This window comes from Elephantulus edwardii, unplaced genomic scaffold (assembly GCF_000299155.1).
Source record: "Elephantulus edwardii isolate Elephantulus edwardi_28Jun2011 unplaced genomic scaffold, EleEdw1.0 scaffold00246, whole genome shotgun sequence".
Classification (NCBI taxonomy): domain Eukaryota; kingdom Metazoa; phylum Chordata; class Mammalia; order Macroscelidea; family Macroscelididae; genus Elephantulus; species Elephantulus edwardii.
In genome coordinates this window covers 1,919,367-1,940,264 of record NW_006399996.1, presented here as the reverse complement: position 1 = coordinate 1,940,264, position 20,898 = coordinate 1,919,367, and the positions used below count along the sequence as shown (strand labels likewise).

The following is a 20,898-nucleotide window of genomic DNA, read 5'->3' as shown; positions in this document are numbered from 1 at the left end:
CTGCTGGGGGTTTATGCAGCAGCACCCTGTGTGTTAAGGGTCACACAGGTGTGGGTTGCAGGGGGGGTCACACAGTGTCGTGTAGTCTTCCTTTCTCTGGGGTCTCACAGTCTTTGCTCCTCTGGAGTTCCACAGTAGGTGGCTGGCTGTTGTTCTTCCCGGGTCTCTTCCAGGCCCCTCTCCCTCGTCTGGCGGCAGCATTCTCCCGTCTGGTGGCGGCGTTCTCCCGTCTGGCAGCAGCGTTCTAGCGCTGCGTTGCTCGTCGCTCTTGCTGGCACTGCGTCCCGTTCCAAATATTTCTTTTCCAAATTGTGCAAATAGTCTTTCTAAAACATAAAGTTGACCTATTTCCTCCATATTCAGGAGTTCTAGTGGCACAGTGGCTAAGCGTTCAGCTGCTAATCTAAAAGACTAAATTTCAAACCCACCAGCAGCCCCAATGGAAAGGGTGAGACAGTCAGCTTCCATAAAGTCATTGCTGCTTTTAGTTGTTGCCTATGTGCTGTGGAGTCAGACCCATCCCATAGCTGACCATCCAGTAGGTTTTCAGAGGCTGTAAGTCAAATGAGAGGAGAAGGTCCAGCCTTCTCCCACAGGAGCACCTGGTAGTTTTAAACTTCATACTTTTGGGATTGCAGTGCAGCTTCCTACCACCAGAGCTCCCTCCATAATGATTTACAGTCTTGGAAATCCTATGGGTCAGTTCTACTCCATTCTGGAGGGTCACTGTGAGTTAGCATGGACCCCACAATAATGGGCCCCATGTTAAATTTTTCATGTGGCCCCCTGCTGCCTCTGGAGCCAAGTTCCAGCTCCTGGAGGCCCTCTGTAGCATGCTAACCTCCTCTACAGTCATCTCTAGCTATTCAGCCAGTAGCCTCAAAGGCCCAGGTCTTCCTCACACCTGTGTTGCTATTGTTAGTGCCACCGAGTTGAGCATACCCCATAGAACCCTATAAACAACAGATGTGAACCCTGTTCTATCTTGTGTCATCTTCACAATCTGACATACTTGAGCTCATTGCTGCAGCCTCCAATATCAATCCATGTTGTTGAAGGCCCTCCTCTCCTTTGCTGACTCTCCACCTTTCTACGCATGATATCCCACTCCAAGACATTGCCTCTCCTAGCAACATGCCAAAGTATGTTCAAAGATGAAGCTTCAAAGATGAAGCTTTATCATCTTTGCCTCCACGAAGCACTCTGGTTGCACCTTCTCCAAGACATATGAGATACTCAGTCCTCTTTTCCAACACTACAGCTCCAGCTCTAAGCAGCATAGCAAGTGATTTAAAAGACCATAGCCTGAATCAGGTGCACCTTAGTGCTCAAACTGACATCATTATACCTCAATAATTTGGAAAGGTCCTTGATCGCAGACTTGCCAGTGCAATACGTCTGGTACCAAGGGTGTTGACTGTTGATCCAAGGAAGATGAAGCAATCTCAATCTTTTCTCTTATATATCATGATACTGTGTGTGCATCTAGTGGTGAGAATTTTGGTTTTCTTGACGCTAAGATGTGGGCAATGTTAAATTGCCCAAAAAACAAGGTAAGCACAAGTTTACTTGGATTTAGTAATCTGTAGACAACAATTTCACATGTTTTCACTCGATCAAAGATTTTGCTTTTTGGTGTGGCTGGCACACCTGTCTCTCTCTCTCAACTTCAGCACCTTGCTCCAGAAACAAAGCCTCTTTTCAGATTTACAATACCAAGCAAGGTAGGCACGGGTTTACAGTGTTCCTCGGGTAATCTACTCCTGACTGGCCTTGCTCCAGGGAGAAGCCTTCCTCTGGATGGGCCTCACTTCTCGTTCTGGCCATCTGAGTCTCACCTCCTGCGCACTCAGCACTGACACTTTTCGGGGGCCTGTCACCCACTTGACTAGGAGTAGGAAGTATCTATGGGGTCACTTCGGGACGCTGCTCTGCTCAGTCAGGGGGTAGGAGAGAGCGAGGTAGCCCCGGTGAGGTGGAAGAAGGGGCAGCAACCCGTCTCGCAAGCCGCCGAGCGAGTGTGGAGCGAGATCCCGGAGGAGCCCGGTGCAGCGCAGCCAGGCCCGGAGTGCAGCGCGGGCAGTCCGTGTGCCCGGCAGGGGGCGCCGAGTAGCCGCACCCGCGGGGCTGCCAGGTGACAGGGTCGAGGACTCTGAGACTTCCCTCCCCGAGTCCTTCCCACCGTATCTGCAGGCGGAACGGAAGAGGCTCAGGGGTAAGCGGCGTCAGTGCCTAGTCTGCGCATGCGTGCCTTGTAAAACGGGGGGTGGGGCCTGGGGTCGATGGGCGGGGTCTACGCTAGGGCCCGCCCCCACAGACTCTGGGAGCCGGGGAGAGCCAGGCGCCCTGAGGTTCCGGGGGCATTAGGTGAGCATGGGTTGCAGAGGGCTGGGAGGCTTCCCAGAGGCCGGGTCGTCTGTCTGCCTGCGGGCCCATCTGTCCTGCCGTCCGTCTCCGGCCGCCTCCGCGGAGAAAGGGAGAACAAAGGGAGGGGGCGGTTCTGGGGCCCCCGGAGGGAATCCAGGGTCCCAGGTACTCCGCCCCGCCCGCTGACACTTTCGATTTCTCCGAGTCAGAGGCGCTGCCCGCGAGACCCTGGGCCGGCGCCGGGCACTGCTGCCCCTCCGCGTTAGCCTGTCGGTCTTTGTGTCTGTCTCTGTGTCTGTCTGGCTGTCTCCGAACCTGCCTCTACTTCTAAAACTAAGCGGCCCAGACACCGACATCCCCTGGACCCTTGCCTTGTCCCATGGCAGGTAAGTGGTCGCAGGGCTGGAGGTCTCCGTTACCCCTCCCCGGGCTTGGGGAGCCAGTGTCTAACACATCCTCCGGGAATGTGCTCGGACTGGCTATATGGGCACCTCCCTTCCTCCAGGCAGCCTCCCCCTCCCCGCCGCCCCATCTTTCCAGCCTTTCAGGCCATTTTAATTGCTGCTTCGTGGCCCTAGGGACTGGGGGGTGGGAAGGTGAAGGGCTGAAGGTTGCAAGCCCCTTTCCAATCTTAACCTCCATTCCCACAGGCTATATGTCCCCCAAAGGCTATGCTCCTTCAGCTCCCCCTCCCTATCCTGTGACCGCCGGATACCCGGACCCCACCCTGCATCCTGCGCCCGGGCCCGCCCCGGTGCCTGCCCAGGTGCCGCTGCCCGCCCAGGTACCCAGCCCTGCGCCAGGCTTCGCTCTCTTCCCATCGCCCGGCCCCGTGGCTCCAGGTCCTGCTGTCCCCTTCCTGCCGTTACCAGGAGTGCCTTCAGGCCTCGAATTCCTGGTGCAGGTAAGTGAGAGAGAAGAAGGGGTGACAGAGATCAGGGGTTCAGACCAGCCTGCTGACATCGGTGGCTCCCTACTGTCTCCTTTTAGATTGACCACATCTTGATTCACCAGAAGGTTGAGCGAGTGGAAGGTAAGTGGAGCGGGGGCAGATTCTGGGCTTTGTGATGCCGGCGCGGATGGTGGGCTCTGGGCGACAGCATGCCTGAGCCTTAGCAGGGCTCCTTCATGCCCCTGGCAGCGCTCCTAGGCTGGGAAACCTGCAACCGATACGAGCTGCGCTCGGGGGTAGGACAGGCCCTCGGCCAGGCGGCGGAGGAGAGCAACTGCTGTGCCCGCCTTTGCTGTGGTGCCCGCCGGCCGCTGCGTGTACGCCTGGTGGACCCCTCAGACCGAGAGGTGTTGCGTCTGCTCCGCCCTCTCCACTGTGGCTGCAGCTGCTGCCCGTGTGGCCTCCAAGAGGTAAGTGGGCAGGGAGGGATGTGGCTTGGATGTACCTGGGCGGGTCTAAGGAGAGGGCTGGGAGGACCAGGAGAGAAGGAGGGCAGGTGGGGCCTGGGGACCCTGACATGGCAGTGACCCAATTTCCTGCTCTAGATGGAAGTTCAGTCTCCACCAGGCACCACCATTGGCCACGTGCTACAGACCTGGCACCCGTTCCTCCCCAAGTTCTCCATCCAGGATGCTGATCGCCAGACCATCCTACGGGTGGTGGGGCCCTGCTGGACCTGTGGCTGTGGCACAGACACCAACTTCGAGGTACAAGGAAGGGGAGCTTCATAAAGCACGATGGAAACTTCCATCATTCAAGATGACAGCCTCTATGAGGCAGAATGGCTGATGCTTGGGTCAAGGCTCTTAAGCTCATCCATCCAAATCCATTCTAATTCCTACAACATTTTCAGGTTTTCTGCTTTCTGAAATAGGATGGCTCAATGGTCTTATAAAGGCACACCATAGAGGGTTTCACCTTAACCAGTGTTGATTGTTGACTATAGCTGTGTTGAGGAAAATCTGAGACCTGTTTGGATTTCCCTTAAGGGGGACATGACTCAAAAATATTGAGTTGCTGTAGGCCATGCCCACGTGGCTGCTGTGCATAGATTTGCGAGCCTAGCTCCTGGGTTTGGTAGAAGGATAGGCAGTCTCCTCTCGTGCAATTTATTGTCTCTGATAACCCGTTGGAGGATCAGCCATGAGTCTATTCTGACTCATGCACACAACAGACCCCGGGATAAGCACTAGTTGATTCATTAGCATCGTGTGGCTTTCCCAACCAACTTAGAAGACCAAATGGCCTTTCCAACTTGGAATCCAAATAATACCCTTGCCACCATGTACTCTTATCACCAGCCTGGAGTCCCTAAGTGGTGACAGTTTCAAGCTGAGGCCTGGAAAGCACTTCATTTTCTAGATAAGAAAGGCACCTTATGGACACTTGAGTTTTTTAAGGGATAATTACCTGTACAGATAAGGAAGGGGACTGGTATAATCCACAGGCTTCCAAAGCTTCTGATTAGGTGCTCTGCCTAAAGTTACTTTTAAAAACTGAGTCACCTTGGTAGCCAAGGGAGCTTCTGGGATGGGAACTAGATGATCTTTGGTGGGACTGTGTTAACTATGGGTTCTCATAGAACCAGTCTCACTTTTACATAATTAGAAATAGCTCCTGTTTGAGGTTATAGCCTTGGGACCTTAGCAGGGAGAGGCCCTGATCAGTCTGGCACTGGGCTGCATGAAATGCCCCAGAGCTATTGGACAGTGAAGGGAAGAGGATGGGAAGGATAGAGCAGGAAGTCACTTTCATTCCAGTCAGTGAAGGAGGAACAAAGGAAAAGGACCAGGGAGCGGTGAACTACCAGCCAGCCTGGCAGGACTTCTTGCTGCTGAGGGCTCACAGAGGCTGATGGAAATCATAGTCCTCAGAGACCACTTACTGCTGCCTGCTTGTCTCTCTCATAGATGGGCTTGGAGTCACTGCTTCTAGATGATCTTTGCATGAAATGCTGGAAAAGGCCTTCCCTTGATTACAGAATTAGAGAAAAGCCACCACCTTAGGCAGACATGGAGTCCCTGGGTGGTGCAAATGGTTAACATGCTTGGCTGCTAGCAGAAAGGTTGGCATCCACCCGGAAGTACTCTGAAACAAAGGCCTGGTGACATACTCCTAACAGATCAGCTGAAAGCCCTGTGAAGTACAATTCTGTTTGGATGTGTGTGTGTGTGTGTGTGTGTGTGTGTGTGTGTGTGGTGGTGGTGGTGGTGGTGGTGGTGGTGGGGTATCTTCATAAATTAGAACTGACTCCATGGTAACTGTTGGGGAGGCAAGGGACCTGGTAGACATAGCCCTCCAGGAGTCTGGCTGGCTGGTGGGGTGCAGCCAGCATTTCAGGAGCCTCTTTCTTCTCAGCCAGGCTCCTCTGTGCAGGACACAAACTGTACCAGTCTGTGTGCCAGGGACATTGGAAACCACAGCGAACTTAGTAGCCATACACTAAGAGGATTAGACTATATCATGTTTCCATCACTCTCACAACTGGAAAAAGTCGTGTCGTATATGATCTTTGGAGAGTCACAGCTCTGATTTTGCCGCATGCTCACATTGTGACCTAGAGTGCCATGGTTTACCCAGTTGTTGTTGCATGGAAACCCAAGGTGGCTGGGAGGATTCACAGTGATAAGGTGTAGCTAGTGTCTTGATGGATGGTGAGACTTCATCTTACTTGCTTTGGACATGTTATCAAGAGAGGACATCATGCCTGGAAAAGTAGTAGGTCAGAGAAAGAGAGGAAATCCCTCTTTGAGCTAGATTGCTATCGGACTGCAACAATGGGCTTAAGCACAGTGGATCTGGAGGATGGTGCAAAATTGGGCAGAGTTTTGATTTGTCATACATAGGGTTGCTGTGTGTTGGAGTTGATTCAACAGCTCCTAAGAAATGCCTGATAGGTGACTTACAAATGGAATATCTTTCCTTAGCCTGCCAGAAGTCTAAAGTTGAGGTTCATGAGCACCTGCTTAAGAGTGCACTTGTGGTTTCTGTCCCTACCACAAGTGTGTGTGTGTGTGTGTGTGTGTGTGTGTGTGTGTGTCCAAACCAACCCTAGCGGACTTCTGAGGACTAATGACTAGGATAGACCCTCCTTGTTTAGTGAGTATTACCTGCTTGAGAGAGCTCTGGTGGCTAGTGGGTAAGGAGTGATATGGCAAAACCAAAGGCCTGTGGTTCGAATCCACCATTTCCACAGGAGAAAGATGCGCAGTCTCCTCCCATGTGATTTACAGCCTCTGAAAATCCACTGGAGGGTCAGCTGTGAGTCAGTTCTGACTCCCACAGAGACTTTGACTTTTTTGAGGTTACTACTTACATGGTGCAAATAAATAAGCACTCACCTGCTAATTGGAAGGTTGATGGTTTGAACCCTTCCATCTGCAAGATCAACATGACTTGGAATAGATTTTAAGGCTACTGGCTTGAGATATTTGGGGGGGGGGGGGTTGGCACTGTCAAATACCCTTCCCTGACTCTCACAGAGTGTTCTAAGGATTCAGATGAACTTGCCATAGATCCCCCTTTTCCAAAGAAGACTGTAAGACTGTAGTTGCAGTGTAGCTGTAGCAAAAGTCAGGCCTCTCACCTATCCCCACCCCCGCCCCGTCTAGACTACTTGCCTTGACTTCTGAGGCTCAAATAGGATGTTTGGGGCCTTGTGCATTTTTCTCTTGAAGCTGCCACTAGCCCATATGGTATTTTAAATTCACTAGGAAAAGCTATCCCTTCTTTAAGAAACTTATTACCATGTGCCGCAAAATCCTCATGATTTAATTTCACAAGCCTCCACTGTGAGTGAGTGGCATCACCTTTGATGTGACGCCTTGGTACAGCGTCAGCCTGCATGAGTACACACGGTGCTGTGGGTGTGGCGCTCTGGTACGATGTCAGCCTGTGCGAATACACATGGTGCTGTGGGTGTGGCGCCCTGGTACAGCGTCAGCCTGCATGAGTACACACGGTGCTGTGGGTGTGGCGCTCTGGTACGATGTCAGCCTGTGCGAATACACATGGTGCTGTGGGTATGGCGCCCTGGTATGGTGTCAGCCTGTGCAAGTACACATGGTGCTGTGGGTGTGGCGCTCTGGTATGGTGTCAGCCTGTGCGAATACACATGGTGCTGTGGGTATGGCGCCCTGGTATGGTGTCAGCCTGTGCGAGTACACACGGTGCTGTGGGTGTGGCGCTCTGGTATGGTGTCAGCCTGTGCGAATACACACGGTGCCGTGGGTGTGGCATCCACATACGGTGTCAGCCTGTGCAAGTACACATGTGCTATGACATGAAACAAGGTGGCGAGGTTGGTCCCTTCCTCTTTGTTGGCTCTCATCCCCTCCTGCCAGGTGAAGACCAAGGACGAGTCCCGCAGCGTGGGCCGCATCAGCAAGCAGTGGGGGGGCCTGGTCCGAGAAGCCCTCACGGATGCTGATGACTTTGGCTTACAGTTCCCAGTGGATCTGGATGTGAAGGTCAAGGCTGTGCTGCTGGGAGCCACGTTCCTCATTGTGAGTCCTCCACCCCTCACCCCCTCGCTTGGATCTCTGTGCACCCCCTGGCCTCCTGCTCTGGAGGGTTGGTATGAGGGGCAGTTTATTGGTGCTTGGAGTATACACCTGGGGTGACAGCTGGCTCTTCTGTGATGGCATCTTCCCCACAGGACTACATGTTCTTTGAGAAGCGAGGCGGTGCTGGACCCTCTGCCATCACCAGCTAAGGGCTCCTCCAGGGTGAGGAGACCATCATCTCAAAGCAGAATTCAAGATGGTCGTCTGCTCTGGCCTGACCCTTCCTCAGAGGCAGCGTATCTCCTCCACGTGCACAGTAGGGGACAGACAGGGTACCTGAAAAGCGGGGTCCATGCACTCCATCCCTGCCCTACCTCTTGGACCTCTTTCATCTGTGGCCCCTGTGGAAGAGTCTGTAGGAGAGCCCTTCCCCGCTACCTCCCACCACTATTTCCCGGCACACAGGCTATCGGCTTGCGATCCTTCTCTGCCCACCCATTTCAGGGCCTCTGTTCCAAAAGTGACCTTTGGAACCCAGAACTTTGGGGTGTCCTGACAGAGCAGGGATGGAGCAGAATCAACAGCACCAAAGAATGCAGCACCAATGGCTGCTTCTCCCAGTGTCAGCTCTGGCCAACTGACTCAGCCTCAGACGATGGCACTTTGAGGGGATCCCTGCCTCATCACCAACTAGGTAGGGTCTGGACCCTAGTGCCAACTTCCCCCTTCTGCTGGGCTCTCCCCACAGCTGGTGCTTGCTGCAGCTTCCTTTGCCTTATTATTTAACCCTGACTTCCTTCTTGCTCTAGAAGGAGGCTATATCTTTGTATGTTAAGTTCATATAAACTTTATATAACTTTTTGAACATTGGAAGATGTATGTAATGGGGAAGGTAGAAGTAGAGGTATGACAGCTGGAGTGAGGGCTGGACCTTCTTATGAGACATACTACCAGGAACAATTGTCCCTGAGTCCCAGAAAACAGCTTTCATCACCACCACGGTCCAGCCAAGGTCTGTGTTCGGGCCATATGCCCCAACTCAGCATGCTGCTTCCAGAGTCCAGTGCTGGATGATGACTGGGCCTGTGGTCCACCATGGCCACCTGACCATCACCTGCAGTGAGCGGAAGCCTACTTTGTGTGTGGCGTGCAGCAGCTCTGCTCCTCTGAGTCCTCCTCCTGATTGGCAATGTCGAGGGCAGAGTGCATCCTGCTGTGACCCAATCTAGGGGGCTTGAGCACTCAGAGGCCAAAGGTCAGCCTGGGGTTCCTCCACTTGCCTACAGCAGACCTCCCCAGGTGGCAGTCAGCCTCTGCCAGGATCTCGTTCTGTTTGACCCCAGATGGCCAGGCACTGTGGTGCCCAGGCTTTCCATGCCAGTGTCCGTTCCCAAGGTGGCAGAGCTCAGGGCCTTGCCAGGACGTAGCGGCTAGCTGCTGAGAGGTCCCACTTGTAGTGCTCTAGAATCCGCCGGCAGTCTGCCCAGGACCGGCTGCCCAGGTGGAACAGCTGATCTACCTGTGGGGGCCAGATGAGAAGCAGGCTAAGCTGTCTGCCTGAGGGCAAGGGTGCAGGAGAAGGAGCTGGGGAGAGCGATTAGGCACTACCTTTAGGTTCTGGATGGCAGAAACCACATCTCCCCCAGTGGCTCTCAGTGCAGCCTGACACTCCCTGTGGGTGACTCCATGCACACTCAGCTCCACCTGCAGAGGAGAAAGAACATCAGCTTCCTGCACCCTACAGCCCTTTCTGGACATCAGGCCTTTCTGGAGAGACCTCACCTCCATAATCCTCCTCTGTAGTTCGGGGTCAGGCAGGAGGCCTCCAGAGGGCGCAGTGGCTTTGCTGACTGCAGGTGCTCCCGCAGGGTGACCATGGGGCTCCCTTTTGGGCCAAGGGCCCCGTTCCTTGGGGGGCTGGCTGGGCTGAGAGGCAGAGTTGGAGGCAAAGGGCGGGCGAGGTGGTGGGGCTGGGGGTCCCTCAGGCACGACTTTGGCAGTCCGAAGTTCAGGGGGACTTGAGCCACCTCCTGTGGGGCGAGGGCCCAGGGACAGAACCGACTCTAGGCTCTTGGAGGTGCCTGCACAGGTGAGAAAACAATTTGAGAAGGACCGGAGGAGCCAGCTGCTGCCTTCTGCAGGGCTGCTCCCTCCAGCCATCCATGCTGAGTTGGCTGGTTCGGCAAGAATTTACACATGATCTATCCAGCCTGTTCTCTGGGTGGTCCACATGTCAGGCAGGACAGCAAGACACAGGCAGAAGTAATTCCAAAGCCAAAACTCAGCCAGGGGAGGGCCTGCCCAGCTGAAAATGGGGCATGCTTTCAGCAGGGAAGGGAAGAGGCGTGGCACCTCTTAAATCTCAAAACACAGCTAGGATGTGAATAAGCAGAACTTGCAAGAAGTCATAGACAGAAAAGCACAGGGAAAGGGCAGACATGGAGAGCTGGGCTTCAGTTCTTCAGAGACCTGGAGGCCCGAGGTATACCCACCTTTCGTCCTGGCCAGGGACAGGTCCCTTTGCTGGCCCCGTACTGAAGGTAGATCTTGAAGTTTTGGCTTTGCTCTGTCTCTGTGGGAGAGTGGTCCTGTTCACTGAACACCTGGTCACACTTTATACCCTCTAACCTGTCAGTGGACTCCCTGGGAAGTGGAGACCCAGACTGGACCTTCCAGTTGGGAGGTCCTTCTTTCTTCCCTCCCTCCCTCCCTCCCTCCCTCCCTCCCCAAGTGTCCCTTCCTGAGAAACTTTTGGACCTGGGCCCCTCTTCCAGGTCCTTACCCATTGGCAATGCCCCGGCGCCGCTCTCCTGGGAGAGGGCCAGGGGCACCTCTATGGACTGGACGAGGGGCCGGTCGGTCTGCCAGAGTCACTGCTGACGCAGGGAAGCTGCCCACTTTGAGCGTTTTGCTGTTCTGTCCCTTCCACGTGGTGGCATCAGGGCTGTGAGAAGAGGGGCTTGTGAGCAAGGATGGAAACAAGGGACAAAGTGAGGGCGAGGCGCCAGCCCACATTCAGCTCTCCAAGATCTGTGTCTGCCTGGAGAGGGAGAAGCCTTTCTCAGAAACACACAAGGTCATATTGGCCAACAGTCACTCCAGCGGGAAGGCCAGGGATGAGGTGGGATTCTCAGGGCTCAGGTATGACAGGAAGAGGGGAGAGAACAAAAGTTCAAGGAGCTGGGGAAGGGGAGAATGCAGAGAATCAGGAGTAAGGAAGGGTGGGAGGGGTCCGCAGACAGGGGTCATCACCTGCCCTCGATGATGGTAATGGGGTCACCAGACTCCATCCTTAGGGCACCTGGTTCCATGATGTCCCTCACACAGTGTCCCTCAGGAGGCCAGGCCTGTGGGCACAGGAGGGCAAGGGGGCTGGGATTGCAGCCTGTCTCAGAAGGGTAATGTCATGGGAATGGGGAGGACAGGAACCCTTTCCTGTTTGCAGACTTGCCAATCAAACCCACACCAGGCAAATCCTCTGGGATGATGTGAGGATTGTAGGAGATAGGACAGACAGTATCTTACCCAGATCAGGCAGTGTATGTTAGTTGTTGGTTAACATGCCTCACAGATCCCTCCATGACGCAGACCTTGCCCCCTCACACCCTTTTCTCAGTTGTACTTCTCCCTCCCACGTGGAACTTCTCTTCAGTGCCCCCTGCCTGTCTCCCCTGCAGGTTTCTGCAGCCCTTCTGCTTGTATCTTGTTGGCCCTAAGGTGCGTCCTGGGGGGACTGGGTGAATAGGTTTTGTTCAGAGCTGACTTCCAGAGCCCAGCCCAGGAGTCAGCACGTGGGTCCCATGCATGGGACTCTGGGAGAGATAATAGAGGGAAGAGAGATAATATGGGGTGTAAGGGGTACTCACCTCTTGGAGCAGCCCCTCTAGTTGGGAAAAATAGGGCCGGTCAGCAGGGTGGGGGGCCCAGCAGCGCAGTGCAATGGCATAGAGGGCCCTGGAGCAGAGCGGTGGCCGGGGCAGCCGGGCACGATCCTTCTCCAGTCGGTGCAGGATGAGGTAGGGTGGGATGCCGGCCCAGGGCTCCTCACCCCCTGAGAACATCTCCCACAGCGTCACCCCAAACATCCACACGTCTGAGGCAGAAGAGAAGGCTCCTTGGCGCAGGCTCTCTGGGGCACACCTATGGAAGTGGTGCTGAAGGGGGGGGTATGAACCCCTCAGAACGCCCACCTCCCATCGAGCACCCCGTCATCTTCAGTTCTCTCCGAGCCCCTCCTGATCTGATCCCCGTCCCAGCCTCCTTCAGAGGATCTCCCACTCCCAGGGAGGCACTGCCCTCCTGACTTGGCCCTTACCAAGCATAGGGGATGGGGCGGGGCCCGCCCATGACATAGCGCCCGCGGGTGCCACCTATTGGCCGCACCAGCCCAAAATCGGCCACCTTGATGGTCTGCGGTCCAGCCAGCAGCAGGTTGCGTGTGGCGAGGTCTCGGTGCACCAGCCCGCAGGCCCCCAGGTATGTCATGGCCCCCGCCAGCTGCCTCAGAAAGAGGCAGAGGAGGGACACAGGCAAAGGGGGTGTGGGGGCCGGGGCGGTGAGGCGCGCGTGCAGGGAGCCCAGCGGGGCCAGCTCCATCACCTGCCACAGCACAGCATCTGTGAGAGGGCATCCAGCCCCAAGGACTTCAGCTGCCCATCCTCCCGGGGGGGCTCCCCACCCAGCTCAAGACGGGCTGGAGAATGGGTCCAGCTCTGCTCACCATCTGCAGGGGCTGGCCCAGAACCAGCCCATGGAGACGCAGCACGTGTTGGTGGTCCAAGTTCATCATGACCGATACCTCTCTGAGGAAGTCCCCTAGTTCAGCGCCCACTGGCCCTTCAGGACCTACCCGGAGGGACTTGACTGCCACTGGGACCTGGAGAGGGACACCATAGGGCATGTAGGGGAATGGCTATGCCTGAGCCAGGGTAGAGAAGACATGCAGAAGGCATCCAGGTACCCAGGGAATGGGAGGGGGGGGGGGGGGGGTCCCTTGACACTCACACTCTGGCCTCCAGGTAGTGTCCACAGCCCTCGGTGCACCACACCAAAGCAACCGGAGCCCAGCAGCTCCCCTCTGCACACAGAGGCCTCTGGGATCAGACACTTGAGTCCTCCCTCAGATTCAGGGAGGCCCAGAGAACTGTCTAAGGGTGGAGTGGTCTCCTGCTCAGGGGCAAAGCCCCCAAGAATCTGGAACAGGAATGAGAGGTCAGCATACAGATCCAGCATACCTCCCCCTGCTGTTCAGCCCCACTCATCCCTGGGGTCAGCTGGCCCTTTAAGGGCCCCCCTCTTTCCCCATTTGCACACACACCTTGTATACCCAGTTCCTGGACTTGATCCCAGAACGGTGCCTCTTCAGAGCTTCAGCCAGTCTGCGCTGGGCTGGGAGAGATTAGAATCAGAGGCCCGGGGTGAGGGGCCTGGGTGCTGGAGTGCTGAGAGATTGACAGGTCAGAGGAGAACTAGAGTCTTAAGACCATACCACCCTGAATGCGCCCTGATCTCATCAGAGGAGGACTAGAGTGGGGGAGGGGAAACCAGGACTTCAAGGCAGAGAGTCCTCACCAGGCCGACCCATGCCAATGCTGTCCAGGTCCTCCGGCCTTACAAAGTCAAAGTGCTCTGGGCGCGTGACATTGAGCTGCTCGAGAATGGGCCAATAAAATTGGGCCAGCTGGATGTCCCGCAGCAGCCTCAGCAGCCACATGGAGCTCCCCTCTGGGACCATGTCTGGAGGTCCTAAGGATGACAACACCCTCAGAGACACAGCCTGGGACGGACTTTGAAGACACCTGGACACACTCTCAAGATGAAATTCCAGCCCCTTAGAAACACTCAGAGGTAGAGAGAGGGACACAGAGAATGCCAGGAACCCCACATACACACATATTGTGCCAGCTCCCCCTGGCATAATACTCCCCAGTCCAAAACCTCAAAGTAGTCCCCACCCTGCCGCGTGTGAAACCAGATCAGTTCTCCTCACATCCAAACGTCAGTACAAACAGTTAAGCATTCAGCTGCCATGGAACGTTGTAGATTAGCATCTACCCCAGGGATCGTCAGAGGAGAAGCATCTACTGGCATATACTTTCTAAAAAGCAGCCATTAAAAATCTGATAGAGTGTGGCTCCACTCTGACACCCACAGGGTCATCATTAAGTACGATCATCTAGAGAGCAACTGGTTTTTCATTTCCCTTCCTGGATGACAGACTTCAGGCATGGTGCCCTCTTCATTCCTGAGACAGTGTGGCATGATGTCCCTGTACCCCTACAGCTTGCACTGCCTTTTAGACCTAAGCTATACAGGGACATCTCTATATGTACACATTCACTCACGTACACCTGAGACACCGCCCCTCCTCATATATGAACCATTTCTGTCTAAACAATCCCTGAAGTTACACCTCAGAGAGGCTGGCACACACACATGAAAATATGGAATGAAACATACAGTGACAGTAAAATTTGTTAGAGCTATAATTCCATAGGGCTGCCTTGTTTTTCCAAGTCTCACAAGTTTTCCCGCTTTTACAGGGTCTCTCCTCTCTTCTGAGGGAACTCTGGTGGCCTAGTGGTAAGAAGCTGTGCTACAATCCCAAAGGCAATGGTAATTTGAATCCACAAGGATGGACAATCTCCTCCCAGGTGGTTTGCTGCCTCTGAAAACCTGCTGGAGAGTCAGCTAGGAGTCAGTTACAACTCCATGGTACACAACCACCATCTCTCTTCTATTGCTTTCTGTAGTGAAAAACATTTGCACTTCCTTCTCTGGCAGGTGTCTGTCTTACACAGGTCCTGTCTCCGATGATTTTTACTGCATATAGCCAAGCACTCCATGGCACCCCAAGATGCTGCCACCCAGGGCCCAAGTCTACTGCCACACACCTTTTCTCACACCTGTGCTAAAAACCTGGCAGCTTACAGTCTCACACCCGAGTCAAGGTCCTTGACTATCTAGGACCGTATCCCTCCCTGACAAGGTGCCCAGGTGCAACATGGCCTGCATCATCCAGGGCTGACGCTGGAAATCAAAGGGGGCCTCTGCAATCAGCTGCTAAGTGCAGGCCAGCTGATGGAGTCACCTGGAGGGGCCAAGTACACAGTCCCACCCACACCCACCTGAGCTCAAGTTCAGGTACACAGCGCTGCCAGCACCCCTGAGTCACTCTGTATACACCCTGGTTTCAAGGCAACTCCACCAGGCTTGGTGGAAAGGCTCTAGGCTCCGTGGCCGCAGGCCCCAACTCTCCCAGCTGAGTTAGGAGAGAGCAAGCGAACCAGCAACACAGGGCAAAGGAGAAAGAAGCAGGGACGGCTGGAGGGAGGCGGGGAAAGGGTGAGCCAAGGTTCCTGGAGGACCAGGGCATAAGGCGGGAATGGGACAGGGTGCCGCGAAAGGGAAGGACGGAGTAAAGTGAGGGGGTCAGGGAGTCTCAGACCAGAGCGATGGCCCAGAGGGACAGCTGCTGGCCAGATTGCCCAGCTCACCTGGGACCTTACCTGGCGAAGGCGGAAGCAGCAGCTGCTGTTCAGCTCGGTTGCCTGGACTAAATCCCTTGCCGGGGGGGTGGGGCTGAGGCTGCAGGGCGGTACCTGGCGACTAGGCCCTGTGACTGCGGCTCCGCCCTCAGCCCACAGGTGGGACTAAGAGAAAGTGACCAGGGAGCCGTCGCTCCTTTGGACCCAGAGAAACCGCCTCTCCCCTTCTTCTGCTCACCTTGTACCCCCCTCACTGATGAATATTTCTCAGAGTCCGGATCCTCTCCCTAAATACTTCACCTGGTTGACCAGAACCCTCCCTCCCCACTAAATAAATAAGCGCTCTCTCACACATACACACATACACACACACTGGGTGGTGTAGTTATCCAGCTTGGTTGCCAACTGAAAGTTTGGAGGTTCACATACACCCAGAGGCAGCTGTAAGTCCAGGCCCTGCTGTCTACTACAGAGAATACAGTGTTGAAAACTCTGTTGAGCACAGTCCAGCTTTGACACACAGGCACTGGACTTGATTTTGAAGACTCCTGGCTTTTTAGAGGTTCAGTCTCTTTTTTTATCTTTCGGTTTTGGAGACCAAAAAAAATACCAACAACAACAACTGCAGGGAGTTGGAGGTTTCTTTGTCTCTCTTTTCCAGGCAGAGGCCATGCCCAGGCACTGGGCATATAAATCTAAGGCAATCAGAGGTCCTGCCCCATGGCAAGGGAGAAGGCCTGGAAGCAAGGGGAGATGAACCCTGCCGGGCAGGAAGTCAGGCCGCAGCCTAGAGTGAATCTAAGGCGGAAGTTTGGGTGTCCTTTTCTCAGATGTGCTGCCCTGAAAACACAAACACACACACACACACACACACACACACACACACACACACACACACCCCAACTCCTGCTGAAAATCCCCTGGGGTAGACCACATGGGAGGTCTGGACGGAGGATGCTTCTCCTTCTGTGAGGCCCCACCCTGAGCGGGCATCTGGATTTGGTGAGCAAGACTGGTACTCCATGCCTCAGGGCACTGTTTGCTGACAAGTTTTGGCTTCACATTGGTGGAAGCTTCTCCCTCCTCTGTACAGCATCTGCTGACCTTGTGTGCCCGTATGCAGGTACTTGACCTCTGGCCATAGTTCAGGCCTGGAAGAAGGCTCTGGAAAAGCTCATTGTCTCTCCATTATTTTCCCCCTAGGGGCTCCCAAAGAAGACAGCTACCTGTCTTGGAAGATCTGATTTATCTGTTTTCCTCTATTCTCAAGGAAGGATGTGTGAACACAGCAGCTGCCTGCTCTCCCCACAGTCTCAGGGAGGTGGGCGGGGAAACACCTCCCTGTCTCTGTAAATGTGCAGCATGTTCCAGCACTGGTAGTAGGATCTTTACAACCTGGGTCCATGGGTATGTTCTTGTCCGTTCTCTGGGCCTTCAACCAGGGCAGAACACAGTAAGTGCTCGTCCTGCGTCAGGTTTCACTGATACACTGTGGCCTCACAGGGCAGGGTCTGGGTGGGTCTGGTTAGTTGCTCTTAATACCTGGGACAGTGTAGGCACAAAATATCACAATGTTCAGTGATTGTGAAGAAGTTGCAGTCCTTTGTAGATGACCTGTTCTCCTTACTTTTTAAGTCATCATTGTCTTTTGATATTTTCTAGTTTTATTACAGGGAGTTCTGGGCTAGTGGTAAGGGGTTGCAGTAACAACTCCAAGGCATGAAACTTTAATCTTCCAGCTGCTATATGGGAGAAAGATAGGCAGTCTCCTCTAGTGTGACTTACAGCCTCTAAAAACTGGCTGGAAAATCAGCTATTCATGGTTCTGACTTGACAGGACACAACAACAGTTTTATTATAATGTATCAGATAAGGATTCCTTTTTCATTATTATTATTTACAGTGTGTTGCATTTTCTGCATCTAGTAGTTGACATCTTTCACTGGTTTTGTAAAGTTCTCTTCAGATATCCTTTTCTTCTGCTCTCTATACTCTCTCTGTTGGAGACTGTCATCAGAAACATTCCAGATCTTTTCCCTCTACCTGCATGTGCCTTAACTTCTCTCTATGTTTCTTATTTCTGGGTGTTGGCATGCAAGTCTGCTTATCTTTTCAGACCTAATTGTCAGTCATTGATTCTCTCTTCAGCCGTATCTGATATGCCGCTTCACTGAGTCAATATGTTTTGTTATTTCTGTTGTTGTTATGAATATTATCATATATAACTTTTTATAATGACAGCACTTTGCTGAACTCTAACATATGTTCAGTAACTTACATGCATTTAATAAATTTCAACAAACACTCTGTGTGCAATGGGTTTCTCTTACAGCCTTTCTAGCCATGGGTTTATAACTCAGTCAACAATGATTGGCTAGGCCACAACCTGGCAAAACTCAAACTCACTGCCCAATGAGTCAGAACCAACTCATAGCTGACATTCCAGTGGGTTCTGTTGTTGTTGTTAAGTGCTATAGAGTAATAGATGACCCATAGCTACCCTATAAAAATCTTGAGCACAAAACTTTCATCTTTTCTCCAAGTTCATAGAGTTTCCTGAGGCAAGCTTTTTTTGGAAGTGGATGCTGCTCCTGCTTCCAAGCCTGTTTTATTTGAGAACCACCAAAAGCCTTTTTAAATATGAGGCCAAATCCAATCAGCTCACACCCTTTTGCGAGCAACAGCCACACCCTAGTCTAACCCCAAACCAAAAAACACATCTTTGCAGAATCTGGGCCATTAGACTCATATTCCCATTCTGGAAATAACCCTAGACTGGAGGTCAAAAGCCTTTGTAAATATGAGGCCAAATCCAATCAGCTCACATCCTATTGCGAACAACAGCCACACCCTAGTCTCAACCCCAAACCAGAAAACACACCTTTGCAGAATCCGAGGAAACTGTTAATCTCTCTCCATCAGAGTTCCTGGTGGATTCAAACTGGTAGAGGGGGTTAGCCTTTAGGTCAATAAGGTAACTCCCTACAGACTAAGGCATCAGAGATCTCTACAATCTTTCAAGGATCGAGCTATTACTATGTAAGCAGGATATGTAAAGCTATCCAGTAGAATTAAGTGACCTGTGGAGGGTTGGTGGGTTTACAGCTCAGCTGAAAGGCCATGCTTTGAAATTAAAAAGATGCTTCGCTTTAATAGCTAACTGATGAAAATAGCTAACTATTTAAATAGTTAACTGATGAAAGTTTTTAAAGGGGTGGGAGTGTGGATGGGGCAAGGTAAAAAGAGAGAGAGAGAAGATAATCTCTTGAAAGAGCTTAAGGTTAAGTGTAGTGATGCCACATGGCACCCAGCAGTGGCAGAGAACCAGCAGTGGGAACCACGGGATCAGCACAGGCCGTGGTGGTGACTGCCAACTCATGTAGGGAAAGCTTTGCCCTTCCGGGTAGGAAGCTACTGATCGAGTGGGATACCTTCAACCTGAGCAGGGCAGAGGCCCAGTGAGGCCCAACAACAGGCGAAAGCTTTGGGGTCCCGCAGGCCCACAGGATGCATGTCAGAAGCTGAAGGTGGAGAGGCAGAGAGCTGTGCACAGCTGAGAGAAATGTTACAGACCTAGGGTAAAGTATTTTTATAAGTATTAATAATGAGATAGAACACCAAGAATGTATAAGTAAAAACAGGTAACGCAGCAGGCAAAGTGTTCTTGAACAACTTAAGTGAACTGAAGCGCTGGTCTTTAGCTTCCCTGTGTCTTTATTGAAAATTGTCAGGGAGAAAATCACCAAGAGATCAGTGCAAATGAATCTAAGCTCTTTCTATTGAAAACCTTCTGCTTGATTTAGGAGCAAGGGGTTAGCAAATACAATGCAAGAATCCTGTAAATCCTTAAGGATTGCCTTGGTGCCTCAGGGTGAATTCCAGCTTGTATCATGCTTCCCCCACATCCTGAAATAGCATTCGGGTTATTACAAATATTTTGTATGAAATTTGGCTTCCCATAGAGAAGAGTCTTCTAGCTCTTCTATAGCCAATGGAGAGGAGGCCAAAAACTCCTGAGGACCAGCTGCAAGGGCTGCCCTGACTAGAAGCTGTCCTGATGGATCAACCTGATCTTGAACCTGAGTTTAGTCTATCACTTCCTTCACAAAGTAGTAGTACAAACTGGTAGTAAGTCCACAAGTTCTGTATGATCATTGCAACAGTTCTTGAATCCACCTGTAAAATGTGTTTAGACAACATGCAGATGGCCTAGTCTGACCTCTACTAACTCCACAAAGAGGAACTGTCCCCATCAACAACATCTATAGTACAAAACGAATTCCCTTAAGGTCAGACATGGCCTCCCACCCTCCTACACCTACTTCTATAAATTCCAACATCTATCTTACTGCTCCACCGTGTCCCAAATCCATTGCAATAACTACACACTTTGCAAAATCATACTCACAGTTATAAAGTGTATTCAGGAAGTTCAGGTTGGCAACAGGACACAATCCCTCAGTCCAGGCAGCTTCTCAAGTGTGGTCATAGACCCTTTGACCTTCAGTAGCATAACTTAGATCAGTGTTACAAAGTTCCTTTAGTTCAGTTATGGTGTCTTCCCACAGTTCTCCTGCAAGCTTGGGTGAGGGCCTCTGGCTCTGGCTTTGCTGGACAGCAATCTTAAGTCAAGCTGTCTCATCTCTTGTTCTCATTTGAGTCTACTATTGCTGTCATGTAGACCTTGGTCTTGCAGGTGTAGCAGTCTCTGGTCTCAAAGGATGCTTGCTGCTTCCCCTTCCTTGTTAGGATTGAGATTCCAAATTTTGGCAGCTGAAACTGCTCCATACAGCCTAGTGGGATGGAGAGAATAGTCAATCCCTTTGTATGTAGACTAACACACCCTATTGGTGTGATCCCACTCATCCAAAAGGCAAAGTCAAAGTCAGTGGCTAGAAAAGCCATTTTGAACTACAAACCTTTGACAACACACTAGCAAAGAAGTGGAGAGTGCTACTGAAGGGGGAAGCCAGTGTCAAAAAAATGGTGAAAAAGTCAGAGTGGAGTTATGTCTGACTTCTACCTCATGGCAATTGACTATAGACTCAAGTTCTCATTAGTCCCTCTGAAGTTCAGCAGGTTCCGAAACTCTACTTCATAATAACCAGTTTTACCTTCTTTTGGTAATTCTTCTCCTTTGGGAATTCAGGAGAGTTCAGTCATTCCACTGGACTACATAACGCAGGTTGTACTAGTTGAATCAGAACATGCCTAACTTCAGGGGGAATAAGGACCAAATTGAGTCCATAGTCAATGCCCATGAGGTAGAAGTCAGGCATAACTCTACCCTGCAAATCTGTACCAATTCTGACAGCAGCTGTCCCTACCATGGCACTTTCTACTTCTCTTTTGGCTTCAGTTTCTGATTCTATGCCACACAGAACTCATGGACTGCACTTACAGTTAAGTGGTTTATCAAAGAAGTAGCAGGATAAAAAAAAAAAAAGAAGTAGCAGGATATAAACTCGGGATTCAGGATCTGGAAACATGTAGACAAAAGTCTTCCTTAGTAAAATTATCCCTCTATGCAGATGACATGATAGTATACTTAGAAAACCCTAAAGACTCAGCAAGAAAACTATTGGAC

At 52.2% G+C, this 20,898-nt stretch overlaps 2 protein-coding genes across 3 annotated transcripts; one reads left to right on the top strand and one right to left on the bottom strand.

Annotated features, from left to right (window-relative positions):
• The first annotated feature begins 2,746 nt into the window (after positions 1–2,746).
• On the top strand, positions 2,747–8,033 carry PLSCR3 (phospholipid scramblase 3). Its single transcript, XM_006899170.1, has 7 exons — positions 2,747–2,753; positions 3,018–3,271; positions 3,358–3,400; positions 3,509–3,729; positions 3,865–4,026; positions 7,663–7,824; positions 7,977–8,033. Exons 1-7 carry the CDS (start codon positions 2,747–2,749, stop codon positions 8,031–8,033), a joined length of 906 nt encoding a protein of 301 aa, XP_006899232.1.
• Positions 8,034–9,229: 1,196 nt separating this feature from the next.
• Positions 9,230–13,558, bottom strand: TNK1 (tyrosine kinase, non-receptor, 1). 2 transcript variants are annotated; one of them, XM_006899114.1, is made up of 12 exons: positions 13,396–13,558; positions 13,142–13,212; positions 12,829–13,017; positions 12,545–12,700; positions 12,140–12,423; positions 11,691–11,964; positions 11,077–11,171; positions 10,607–10,783; positions 10,317–10,396; positions 9,607–9,905; positions 9,433–9,528; positions 9,230–9,343 (listed from the first exon to the last, which is right to left on the bottom strand). In XM_006899114.1, the coding sequence occupies exons 1-12, from the start codon at positions 13,556–13,558 to the stop codon at positions 9,230–9,232; spliced, it is 1,998 nt and encodes a 665-aa protein (XP_006899176.1). The 2 variants fall into 2 exon arrangements, with proteins under 2 accessions (XP_006899176.1, XP_006899177.1); XM_006899115.1 differs by having other exon boundaries at positions 10,607–10,768.
• Positions 13,559–20,898: the final 7,340 nt, after the last annotated feature.

Excerpts from the sequence above, each read along its gene's own strand:
- TNK1 (XM_006899114.1), bottom strand. The coding sequence starts at position 13,558 with ATGGTCCCAGAGGGGAGCTCCATGTGGCTGCTGAGGCTGCTGCGGGAC. Across the intron at positions 13,213-13,395 it reads CATTGGCATGGGTCGGCCTG|CCCAGCGCAGACTGGCTGAA; the intron begins GTGAGGACTCTC and ends AATCTCTCCCAG. Across the intron at positions 9,344-9,432 it reads CTGCCATCCAGAACCTAAAG|GTAGATCAGCTGTTCCACCT; the intron begins GTAGTGCCTAAT and ends TGGCCCCCACAG.
- PLSCR3 (XM_006899170.1), top strand. Across the intron at positions 3,272-3,357 it reads GCCTCGAATTCCTGGTGCAG|ATTGACCACATCTTGATTCA; the intron begins GTAAGTGAGAGA and ends GTCTCCTTTTAG. Across the intron at positions 7,825-7,976 it reads TGGGAGCCACGTTCCTCATT|GACTACATGTTCTTTGAGAA; the intron begins GTGAGTCCTCCA and ends TCTTCCCCACAG.